The sequence below is a fragment of the Schistocerca gregaria genome, chromosome 3 (assembly GCF_023897955.1).
Source record: "Schistocerca gregaria isolate iqSchGreg1 chromosome 3, iqSchGreg1.2, whole genome shotgun sequence".
Classification (NCBI taxonomy): domain Eukaryota; kingdom Metazoa; phylum Arthropoda; class Insecta; order Orthoptera; family Acrididae; genus Schistocerca; species Schistocerca gregaria.
Window position 1 is genome coordinate 872,444,711 of NC_064922.1, and position 12,240 is coordinate 872,456,950.

The 12,240-nt window shown below is 38.6% G+C and overlaps 1 protein-coding gene across 2 annotated transcripts in view; it reads right to left on the bottom strand.

The window, feature by feature from the left end:
- Window positions 1–11,491, bottom strand: part of LOC126354920 (uncharacterized) — a 60,909-nt gene extending 49,418 nt beyond the window's left edge. Inside the window, exons 1-4 of one of the 2 annotated variants that reach the window (XM_050005011.1) lie at window positions 10,715–11,491; window positions 9,351–9,472; window positions 4,021–4,270; window positions 3,699–3,924 (exon numbers count right to left, since the gene is read on the bottom strand). In XM_050005011.1, coding sequence (XP_049860968.1) covers window positions 3,699–3,924; window positions 4,021–4,270; window positions 9,351–9,472; window positions 10,715–10,876 — 760 coding nt within the window. In that variant the 5' untranslated portion in view covers window positions 10,877–11,491. The remainder of the gene's footprint in view (window positions 1–3,698; window positions 3,925–4,020; window positions 4,271–9,350; window positions 9,473–10,714) is intronic. The other variant, XM_050005012.1, reaches the window with a different exon arrangement.
- Between the last annotated feature and the right edge of the window lie 749 nt (window positions 11,492–12,240).

The following is a 12,240-nucleotide window of genomic DNA, read 5'->3' on the forward strand; positions in this document are numbered from 1 at the left end:
TTGTTTCCTTTACTATTTGTTCAACACATGAGGTCTGTTCAAAAAACTCTGGAACATTCATAATTTTGGAGTGCTTAAGCCATACTCAGTTTTGCAAATGGTTCACATGGTTTAAAAATGGCCAGACGGAAGTTAAAGATGACCTTCGTTCAGGACACCTTTCGCTGTCTGCTGGTGCAGCTCTTGTCAGAACATCAATGAAATTGTGTGCCAATCGAAGACTGACTGAACGAATGATTGCAAAAGAATGCAACATTACAGCTGGATCATGTCATGAAAGCCTGACACAGCATCTTGGAATGCACTGACACAGCATCTTGGGATTCTTCGTGCTCCTGCCAAGTTCATCCCACGGCTCATGAGCCAAGACCAGAAAGATCTTCGCACAAATAAGAACAAGATGTTCCTTAAGAGAATGATAACTCATGATGAGACATGCATCTACAGTCATGATGTTGAGACCAAGGTTGAAGCTCCACAATGGTCAGGAAAGGTTCTTCAAGATCAAAAAAAGCTCATCAGATCAGTCAAATGTCAAAGCCATACTGACAGTTTTCTTTGACTTTTAAGGATTGGTTCATTATGAATTTGTGCCGCAGGGGAAAAACCGTTAAATGGTGATATCAGGATGTATTGTGATGCCTGTGAGAAGGAAACAGCTGAAATATGGTGAGACAATTAATACATCTTGCATCACAGTAATGGTGCACCTGCACATTTATCCCTGTTGCCATGTTGGTGCATGACTATTGCACAAAAAACACACTCACTGTGCTGCCTCATCCTCCAGAGACCTAGCCCCAGAGGGCTTTTTTTTATTTCCAAAGTTGAAAACCCGATTGACAGTATGAAGATTTGCAATAATAGATGAAATAAAAGAAAATTTCACAGACTGCACTTCACACAGTCCAGCAAGAGGTGTACCAAGACTGCTGAGGGAACTGAAAATGGCGTTGGGAGTGGTGTATCAATTGTGAAGGAGAGTATTTCAAAGGAGACCATGCACAATAAGTAAAAGGTAAGAATGGAAAAATTTTGTGGACAAAGTTCTGGAATATTTGAACAGTCCTCATTCAGACTGAATAACATCGAGGATAGGCTACAACCCTGTTTCACTCCCTTCACAACCACTACTTCCCTTATATACACCTTGAATTTTGCAACTACCATCTGGTTTCTGTACAAGCTGTAAATAGCCTTTTGCTTCCTGTATTTTACCCCTGCTACCTTCAGAATTTCAAGCTGTATATACGCTTCCCAAAAAATTGCTCCTGACATCAACAACATAATTTAGGCCGGTGGGGGGGATCAAAGGATCAATCATTTCTGGTGTTCTCATAGTTTTTGTAACTTTCTGACATATAGACCTGTTTGTATAACAATGCCAGCTTCCTGAGTTTCTCATCTCGTTGGTTATATCTTGAATTCCAAGTGCAAAGCGGAGTTCTTGCTATGAAGCCTTTTCTAGGTTTTTCATACTGGAGAAGACGTAGCAAGGGAGCATAATACTATTGCAGATAGCTGTGAGACTGACCAATGCAAAATACATTAACTTGTTCCTGACAATGGGACTATTAAGATGAAAGGCATTTCAGTAGCTGAGTGCGATTGTGCTATATGTTTCACTCATTTGTTTCAAAGGGTTGTATATCTAGATGTAGCAGGAATGATTGCTGCTCATGGATGTTTCGTAATGCACTTCAATAATTCAAGCTTTTTTCAAGAACTACTGTTGGCAATTCAAAAGGTGCTAAATATATCAAAGCATCAGTTGATGCAAGCTATCAGCAAGAAGTGGATTTCTGCTTTTATATGGTGGAGAACTCACAAAATAGGCTAAATTGTTGTATGAGGCTACTGTGATAAACATGATAGTCTGTCTCATCAGTGATGTTTGACAGAGCAGTGCGTTAAGCATCTGATGCCCTTTGAAAAAGCAACAAAAATATGTTCTGATCTCCACTGCATATCTGTAGTAATCCACATGTTGCAGTATTAAGTATCTTGGTACAGGTGAGACAGAACAAAGAACCCCTGACTTACCACATCTGAGAGCCTCATTGAAGGCTGAATTAGAAAGTTGTTTCAGCTCCTTAAACGAAGATCCAAATTCATTGATTGCAACTTTTCTAGACCCAAGTTTCAAGAAAATACAAGACTCTTTGGTGATTGTTTAAGCTGAAAGGGCTCAACAGAAGATCCTATTGGAATATTGTGAAAAAATTACTACTTGTAGCAGTTCATCTCCAGTGTCTACTAAAAGAAGTAAAGCAGATGAGACAATCAACTGTGAATTGCAATGTCCATGTCATGTTTTAGAATTGCTTTAAGATGGTGACAAATGAATGTAATAAATGTGTGATGGTCAAAAAACAAATGTGACTGCAAATGAGACTGACTTATTTAAATACTGTTCAAATCAATTGCAATCATGACCCTTATATTTGGGGGGGGGGGGGGGTGGAGGGGGGGGGGGGCAGCTAATGCAGCACAGTGCCTGAATTTGACAAAGTTTGCCAGAATTTATGTTTCACTGTCTTGACCAGTGTATATAGCGAATGACTTTTCTCTGAGGATGGCCTTGCTTGTAAAGACAAGCGATATTTACAACCTCTTACTGCAGAGAAATTGGGGGTTCATTCACCATAATTTGCACCTACTTCAGTAGTACTAAATTATTTATTTTTTTGTTAAAATGAATAATATATAATGTTTTGGCTGGAAGGGCACCAGCCTTGCCGCAGTGGATACACTGGTTCCCGTGAGATCACTGAAGTTAAGAACTGTTTGGCGTGGCTGGCACTTGGATGGGTGCCCATCCAGCCACCACGCATTGTTGCCATTTTTCGGGGTGCACTCAGCCTCGTGATGCCAAATGAGGAGCTACTGAACCGAATAGTAGTGGCTTCAGTCAAGAATACCATCATAACGACCGGGAGAGCCGTGTGCTGACCCCACACCCCTCCTATCCACATCCTCCTCTGAGGATGACACGGCAGTCGGATGGTCCTCGTAGGTCACTTGTGGCCTGAAGACGGAGTAGAGAGTACTTTTGGCTGGAAGGGATTGTGTTTTTATCTGTGTTTAGAGAACTAAATAAAAGTCAGGTTTATGACATTTTGATAATTTATTGAACAGTGGTACCTACAGGTTACTGATCTCTCATCCATTATCCAACCACATAGTACATTTGTGCCAGATACTGGATGCTTGCCACACATCTGTTTCATCTCTACTCTAAAGTAAGTTAGGTTTATGTTTATATTTTTGATTAAATCTATACACATATAAAATGTGATGCTTTCAAACTATGGAACTCATTGAAATTAGTGCAAGTTAATTATCACTGTTCTTTTTCTTTTCTTCCTTCATCTCTGATCTTTTTCTGTTTTGTGTTTTAATCTGAAAGTTTGGAGTGTAGTGAATTACTACCAGCTTACTCTCACGTCTGCTTGCTGGCCTTTTCTTCCTATTTCTGCTCACAAAAACAAAAAAAAAAAACTCTAACAAAATAAATATTTTTCTTATTGAAAGGTATCAATGACATGCTCTAATAATTCCTAAGTGAAAATTGAAAAAAATTATTAACAGAAAGGAGCACAAGAAAATAGGACACTAAAAGAACTATCTGGACATCATCTGTGTGATTACTAAGTTAAATTTTACCCCTGGGCCATTCACCATATGTACAGTCTTACCTTGCAGAAACATTACATCTATAACTGGATGAACTGAAGAGTATAGCAGTTTTGGAAGCTGAGATGTCTTGGTGTTTGGGACATAAAAGACTTGTCCACTTTTAAAAGCAATAAAAATAATTTCTATATCTAGTATTGCCATGTCCCCAATAAGAATGCCCATCAAATCGCGAGCCAGTCTTTTCTGCTTCACTGCCGCCAGTATGCATTCATTTTTTTTCAGAATCTGTGAATATCCATTATTCAAACATGAAACATAAGTATATAACACTACAGAACACACAATATTGTATTTTTCAGTTTGAAATGTGAATGTACATACCATTGGAGGTATATAAGATATTTCCTTTGAATGAAGTCTCTCTGTCTTTGTGAAACATTTTGCGACACTGAACACTTCAATGAAAAACTTGCCGAAAGTCTCTTGTACCACAACAAATCCTTCACTTAGAGGGCAGATATTCACTACATTATTTAGGGCAAGGATGGGATCAAAATAAAATTGTGATACTCTGACATCTTCATCAGCAGAGTCTCCTGATTCAAACAAATCTTCATCTCCTCTTTCATAGCTGAAAGAGAGAGAAATTAAATGCACTTACATAAGTTACAATTTTTTGGAAACTAAAGTCAAATTGCAAAACTTACAGACAGATAGAATCATAAGAAAGGTAGAAGAGGAGGCTCTGCTTAGCAGTTGCAGAAAGAGAAAGCATTGGAATGTCAATGACACACATTGAAACAAAAGAAAAATAATAGATGCTGAATCTCTAGCTTTCTATTGCACTTCACTCTGTTTAGCAACTGGTGAACCAGCATCCACCTACAGCACTACGAACCACATAAAAGTAATGTATATGTGAATATTTTATGTACAATGCATCCATTCTGCATACTTTTCATAATACACACAGTGTTCTTAAGTACTGAACAGTACAATATTAAATTCTGCTTTCTGAACACCAGAAATAAAATTACCTGTTTAAATACTGGCCATGTAAAGGGAACAAGATTCTACTTATGATTTTAAGAAATAGATGTAAATGTGGAAATAATCAACTGCAAAACTCCTATTCATCTGAATTATTTTACTATGAAAATCCTATGTGAACAAGGTATCAAAGTAAATATCAGCTGACACAAAATAGAAAAATTAATAGCTAAATTTGTTCATTACATTTCTTGTAAAACATTTATCACTGTGATGAAACTCAGGCAGTTCAATTTCCCCTGACATACAGAGGTTTGGTGTGCTATCACAACCAGCTACTTCTTATATGGTGGTAAATTTTATGACAAGATGTCCAAAATGGTTATGGGTTCTTCCAGTGTCTCCAGTGGCAGTACACTTCTTTATATAATATTTCGAGGAAAATGCATTAAGTTTGGCTCCATTTTGTCCATCTTCATTTTATTGTTTTGTTAACAATTTTCATAATCTGGTCATGGCATCTAAGCTTTTGAGCAGTTCCTTGAGCACATGAAGAACAATTCCTTGAGCACATGAAGAACATACACCCAAACATCAGGTCCAATATCCAACCAGAAAGAGAAGGAATATTGTAATTTTTTTTTACACTTTGGTACAAGTCAGAGCTCTGCCACTCTGTGTACTGCAAGCAGATGCTGCACACTGATTTATAGCTTAGTACTCAGTTTTCACAATCCAATCCAGAAGAGAGCCATTTAAATACATTGATATATAGAGCTACAGAGTTCCACATCTACATCAACACTCCGCAGTCTGCTGTACAGCATGCGGCAGAGGGTACCCATGCCACTACTGGTCACTTCCTTTCCTGTTCCACTCACAAATAGAATGGGGAAAAGTTGCTATCTATATGCCTCTGCATCAGCTCTAATTTCTTGTATCTTATCTTTGTGGTCTTTATGTGCAATGTATGCAGGAGGCAGCAGAATCATTCTGCAGTCAGTTTCAAATGCCGGTTCTCTATATTTTCTCAATAGTGTTCCTCAAAAAGAATGTGGCCTCACTTCCAGAGATTCCCACTTAAGCATCTCAGTAACACTTGCACATTGTTCAAACCTACTAGTAACAAAACTAGTGACCTGACTGAGTTGCTCTGACGTCTTCATTTAATCTGCCCTGGTGGAAATCCCAAAAGCTCATGCAGAACTCAAGAATAGAGCACACTAGTGTCCTATACGCGGCCTCTTTTACAGATGAACCACAGTTTCCTAGAACTGTCGCAATAAACCAAAGTCGACCATTCACCTTCGCTACTATAATTCCCACCTGCTCATTCATTTCATTTCCCTTTGCAATGTTACACCCAGACGTTTAAACAATGTGACTGTCAAGCAGGACACTACTAATGCTGTACCGCAACATTATGGGTTTGTTTTTTTTCCTACTCATCTGCCTTGATTTATATTTTTCTACATTTAGAGCTAGCTGCCATTCGTCACCCATCTAGAAATCTTGTCTAGTTCATCTTTTATACTCCTGCAGTCACTCAACAATGACACCTTCCCCTACACCACAGTAAACAACCACAGATTACTGCCCACTCTCTCTGTCATATCATTTATGTATATAGAGAATAATAGCAGTCCTTCACACTTTTCCCTGGGGCACTCCTGACTGTACCCTTGTCTCTGATGAACTGCCGCCACTGAGGACAACATACTGGGTTCTATCATTTAAGAAGTCTTCGAGCCACTAACATATCTGTGCCTGCAATGGGGCAAAGTATAAAACATTTTCCAGAAATCTAGAAATATGGAATCTGCCTGTTGCCGTTCATCTATAGTTCACAGCATATCATGTGAGGAAAGGGCAAGCTGAGTTTCGCATGAGCGATGCTTTCTAAAACCATGCTGATTCATGGGCTTAAGCTTCTTGTTCTCAAGAAAATTTATTATATTTAAGCTGACAATATATTCAAGGATCGGCAGCAAAGCGACGTTGGGGACACGGGTCTGTAATTTTGTGGGTCCATTCTGTTGCCCTTCATATATACAGGAGTCACCTACACTTTTTTTCCAGTTGCTTGGGATTTTCTGCTGGGTGAGAGATTTGCAATAAATGTAAGCTAGGTAATGTTCATTGCCGTAGGTTACTCTTTGAAAAACTGGATTGGGATTCCATCCGGACCTGGTCACTTATTTGTTTTCACCTCCCTCCATTGTTTCTCTATGCCAGGGATGCTTACTGCTTGTTGTATACACAGGAGCCCATTTGGTGCTCAAACGATGGTATGTTTGTACAATTCTCAGGCATGAATAATTTCTTGAATGTGAAATTTAAAACCTCGGCCTTCATTTTGCTATCCTCAACTGCCACACCAGACTCATCAATATATGACTGGATGAAAGCCTTTGACCCACTTAGCGATTTTACATAAGACCAGAATTTTCTCAGGCTCTCTGCCAAATCTTTTGCTAAGGTATGACAGTGGTAGCAGCTGTATGCTTCGCGCATAGATCTTTCCACAGACACACAAATCACTACTAACCTTTGCTTGTTGTAATTTGCACTTTCTCTTCTGGACTGAGAAAAGTGAGATGCCGACAACTGCTTATCTGCTCTTTCTAGCAGAAACACTCCCCTAGCCTTAACTGATTTATTAACTTTTGTAACCATAGCTGCTATAATGACACGATCGCTAATACCAGTTTTGATAGTGATGTTGTTGATAAGATCCGGCCTATTTGTAGTTACATGGTCAAACTCGCTGCTCAAGACAGTTTCCAGAAAATGTGTTCAAAAGTACTTCACATGACTGACGGTCTGTATCCTCTTCAATGGGCCCACAGACATCCCAGTCTATACTTGGTAGCGTAAAGTTTCCCCCCAGGTGCCCGGTAAAAACATCCACAATTAACTTGGCTTCACCTAGACCTGTTACACACAACCACATAACTTCACCGCCATGTTCAGTTTTGACCTCAATAGACCCAATATTTTTGTGAAATGCAATGAATACTCCCCATGCTATAGTCTGATCAGTCCCCCCCCCCCCCCCCCCCCGGAGGATCACGGATTCGGTGATTAAGTGACTGAAGTAGTTATTCTGAAAGAATCGCTTTGACATATGTGATATAAATAATAAGGTTGGTTCTCTCTAAGAAACGTAAACACGGAAGTATTGAACAATCATGTGACAACCAACTGATTGTGCTCATTCCTTTTTGTGGCGCTGCATCTAGCAAAATAGGCAGGGTCCTGGGAAGACGAAGAATAAGACCTATTTTCCAACCATCCAACAACACAGGAAGATACTGTGTCCAATTATGGACAGTTTCAGTCACAGTGTGCTTGGGATTTATAATATCCCCTCTGAGTGTAGAGCAAACTACATCTGTCAGTCCATCCATTCCCTTTATGACAACTGTGCAGAACATCAATGGTACATTAGAAACTGGGAACTTGAGATGTCAGCTATTGATTGGCACAGCCTCGCAAATAAACAAAACTACTGTCTGATGAAAGTAAAATTTTATCCTAGGCTTCTACATACAGGGATTTTGGGTTCTCACCTCCCACCTCTCCATTTACAACCATTAGAGACCCTGGCAAGTAACTACTAGTTATTTCTCCAGTTGGTCCCAGAACATGTCTAATTTTTTTACGTTTCTTCAGTTGTCTTCATTTGTGGGTGTATAGGCACTGAAAACAATGTAATACCTTTGGTTTGCGTATTTGAATGTGAGAGTAGAGAGTCTGTCTAAAGGAGAACTGAAGTCCATTATGGAGTCACTTATTAGTTTGTTAAAGCACAATTTCTTGCCAAGTTTCTGTGGGTTTCCTCTGATACTTCACCCAGGCTCCCCATTGCATATTCTGGTCCCCACCCCTATCCTGCTATCCCCCACCACCCAAATTGCTTCTCCCATGTGCTTCTGCTCGTAATCTGGCCTCGGCAGCCAGAGACAGTGGACACGTGTGTGTGAGAGTTGTGCTTGCATGAGTGTATTCGTGTATGATGTCAAATTCCGATTAAGGTCTTTTAAGCCAAAAGCTTAATTGTTTGACAGTCTTTTTGTTGTGCCTATCCAATACCCAGCATCTCTACTATATGGTGAGTAGCAACTATCCTTTTCATAATATTACCTTAAGTCTTATATCCCAAACTATTTTTTTCCACTTGGAACAAAAATAAATTGAGAGTAAACAGTTGTCTCCCTACAATATTTACAAAAGAATACTTATTCTTGGCCTAGAATTCTACTCAGCTTGTTCTCAAATTTCATTCATCAGCATACCATCCAATCACAGCATGTTCATAACCCAGTTACTCAGCTGTTATTTATCAATCCTTTCATACATTTTCTGAGCTAATGTGGTAAATGTGTATGTTTAAAAAGGATTGTAAAAATGAGCAGTTCTTAATCAGGCCATTACCAACAAGTTATTAAAATGTATCACATACCTACAATGTCATATAGCTTCTTCTCTTCAACTGCAAATAAAGAAATCTAAGTTTTCACAATGTATTGTACTTTATCACTTTTTTGTCAGGTAACTTGAGGTTTTCGTTGGCATATTTGCTAAGTAACATTTTTCCAAATATCTCTTAATGAAGCTCACAGCAGTCCAACTTATTATTACCTAAGCTACAGTCATATTTCTCTTAATACAGAAGTATGATGGAAGTAAAAAAAAGATTATTTGTTTCTTTCACATACCTTTTCTGACTGCTGGATCCGTCTGTCTTGCACAGCTTGTATAATGAGGCATCACTCCCCAGACAGCATACACTGCCATGCAGTTGAAACACATTTACAATGTCACTCTTTAAAGTTAGTACCTGTAAATACCATGGTGAAAGTCCACAGTGAGAATTCCCTCCATTAAAGTTATAAAAAAGGGGGTATTACAGAAAATATACAACAGGGTTACAATCAAACCAACGTCAATAGTTACAGTCAATTTGTTACATATTTTTCTATCATCTTCTGGCACAGACAACACAGAAAATATAGCTTCAAACAGTAGCAATTATAAAAATTGGTGTACATAATTTTTCCATTAGTAATATTTGCTCCAAATACTGTCTATTTCTCTCTTCAAATGGATTATTGTTTTCACAAAAGCCTCCATTCACGTGTGTGCACAATCAGAAAATGCTAGCATTGTGGCTATCATCTTACACAACAGGTGTTGCTGTAACATGGTAACTGTTACAAACAATCACACTTTAGTTACACAAATCTGATTAAGACATTGACACACTGTAAAGCAGAAAAACGGATTGAAAATAGTATACATTACAGGCTGATTGAATGGCCAAGGCAAATACTGGATTAGGTGAGACATGTTTACTAGGATGAAGACTTCCTACACGGCTTTCCTGTGAGACAGATGAACATATGGGAGCACTAGTGAGGTGGTTATTTCCCAGTGATGCCCGCATGAAAATATAAATAATATAATTGCGCTGGACCAAGAAAAGTAATCCTATGAGAATTCTAGCTTAAATAGTCACCAGCACGAGGAATGTCTCTTTTTCTGCTAGGAAATACTTCTAAGCACTCAGTTTTTTAGAAACTGTCACACCACATGCCCTAGTAGCATCCAAAATGGAAACTGTTCTTCAAGTATATAATTAAAGGTCTAATTTCGAAGCAATTTTCCTCAAAAACAGGTGTGTTCATAAGATACAAGATATGTAAAACGCCTACTGCTCATAGTTGTGGCACAGACTGTTGATCAAGATTTGAGCATACTGCAATTTGCTGTTGTGATGCATCAAAAAGGCTCATGTCAGTACAGATAATACTGCAGAGGGAACTTGTATGCTGGACTTGGCGAGTTGTGACTTGGTATTCCAGATGAGTATAAAGGAGAGTCTGAGGAAAATATATAGGTTTCCCCAACACACTCAGTGAGAGTTTACTGTTGGAAGTACAAATTTACTTATACACAGCAGCGTTGTTGGGTACTGGATCCGTAAGTTGACATCTTTTTAGAGTGTTAGAATACCCAAATTACTACCCGGAAATGTAATCTTGAAAATACAGGCAAAATTGACCCCATCGTGTGTACTTACTTCTGCGGTAGTGTCCTTACTATCAATCGCACTGACATCATATAACACCAACTCCTTCCCCTGCCACAAGGCGAACAACTCTTCATGGTCACTTCTAAGAACGGTGATTCCGTCACATCCAGCGCTTGGTGTTTTTAACGGAATAAACTGGAAGTGACTCATGAAATGATCCACAGTGACACGACTCCAAGTAATTAATTCTTCGTTTCAAAGTAAATGTCTGTTCACTATTTACATGTGTGGGGTCTACTTTGCATGACATTCTATGTCACAATAAAGGCCGTAAATATCTTAATAATGTTCTAGAACGAAATTGCCTTTTTATGAAGGCGGAATGAAAAGCAAAATTCACAATATCAGTCATATTGTTTGTTTATTAACGAAAATTTAACTCCATAGACTACTTCCTAACCTCACTCCCGAAACCATATCTCCCGCCTGTTATATCACCTGTGCTTTTACAAAAATCTTTGAAATGTACGCTGGACGGTTTCCACAGGAAATGAAAACTTGCACTCCCTTAAGCCAATCTTTAACAGACACCGAAAATTTTCATAAGCATTCCCCAACACTATCCCGATTAGCCAACGGATATACGGAAACATCCTGCTGGCTCGCTGTCATGCGACCTGGTCTGACTGTTAGAAACTTTTAAAATCATTTAACGCAGTAGCCTCATACACCTTCCTTCACCTTTGCCAAGAGTTTCATCAACTTCCACTAGGTGGGCCTGCTCTCGTTCGCTCCACAGTACAGGCTCGGAATTATTTGTTTGTTAGCGTGAAAAAAAGTTAACGACTGAGCAAAACATGAACTGCAAGTGACTAAATACTTTGTAAGGCAGCAAAATGTTCTTAACATTCGGATAGGTATTTAAGTGTGGCTATTACAATTACCTGTAAACACTTACTCCATTATCACTAGCATGGGAAAGTTTTTCAGATGGTTTGAATTATGTAATTGTTAAACCTCTTTTTAAGAAAGGGGACACAAATACTTAAATAATTATTGCCTAATTTCCTTACTGGCACCCCTTTTCAAAATATTAAAAAAATAATGTAGTCAAGAGTAGCCTCATACCTAAGTAGAAACTTACTTAGCATATCATAGCTTGGATTCCGGAAGCATTGCTAGACTGAGAATGCTAGTTATGCATTCACTCATCAAATAGTACAAACTTTAACTGATTAACTATCGCCAGTTGGTATTTTGCGATCTTTCCAAGGCGTTTGATCATGTAGATCATGTTATTCTCTGAGAAAAACTGAAGTTTCGTGGAAATGATGGCGTTACACAATGGTGGCCAGAATCATACATAACAAACAGAATACAAAATGTTGTGTTGTGAAATTCAAACAATGTTGGAAAGGTAGATAATTTTAGTGACTGAGGACAAACCACGAAGGGAGTAAATGTGAACTTAACATTTAACAAGCAAAATTGATACTAGTGTCGTAATAAATCCCATAAGAGATAACACAACAGAAGAAACTGTAAATTAAATTTTTAGAATTGCACTTCACATT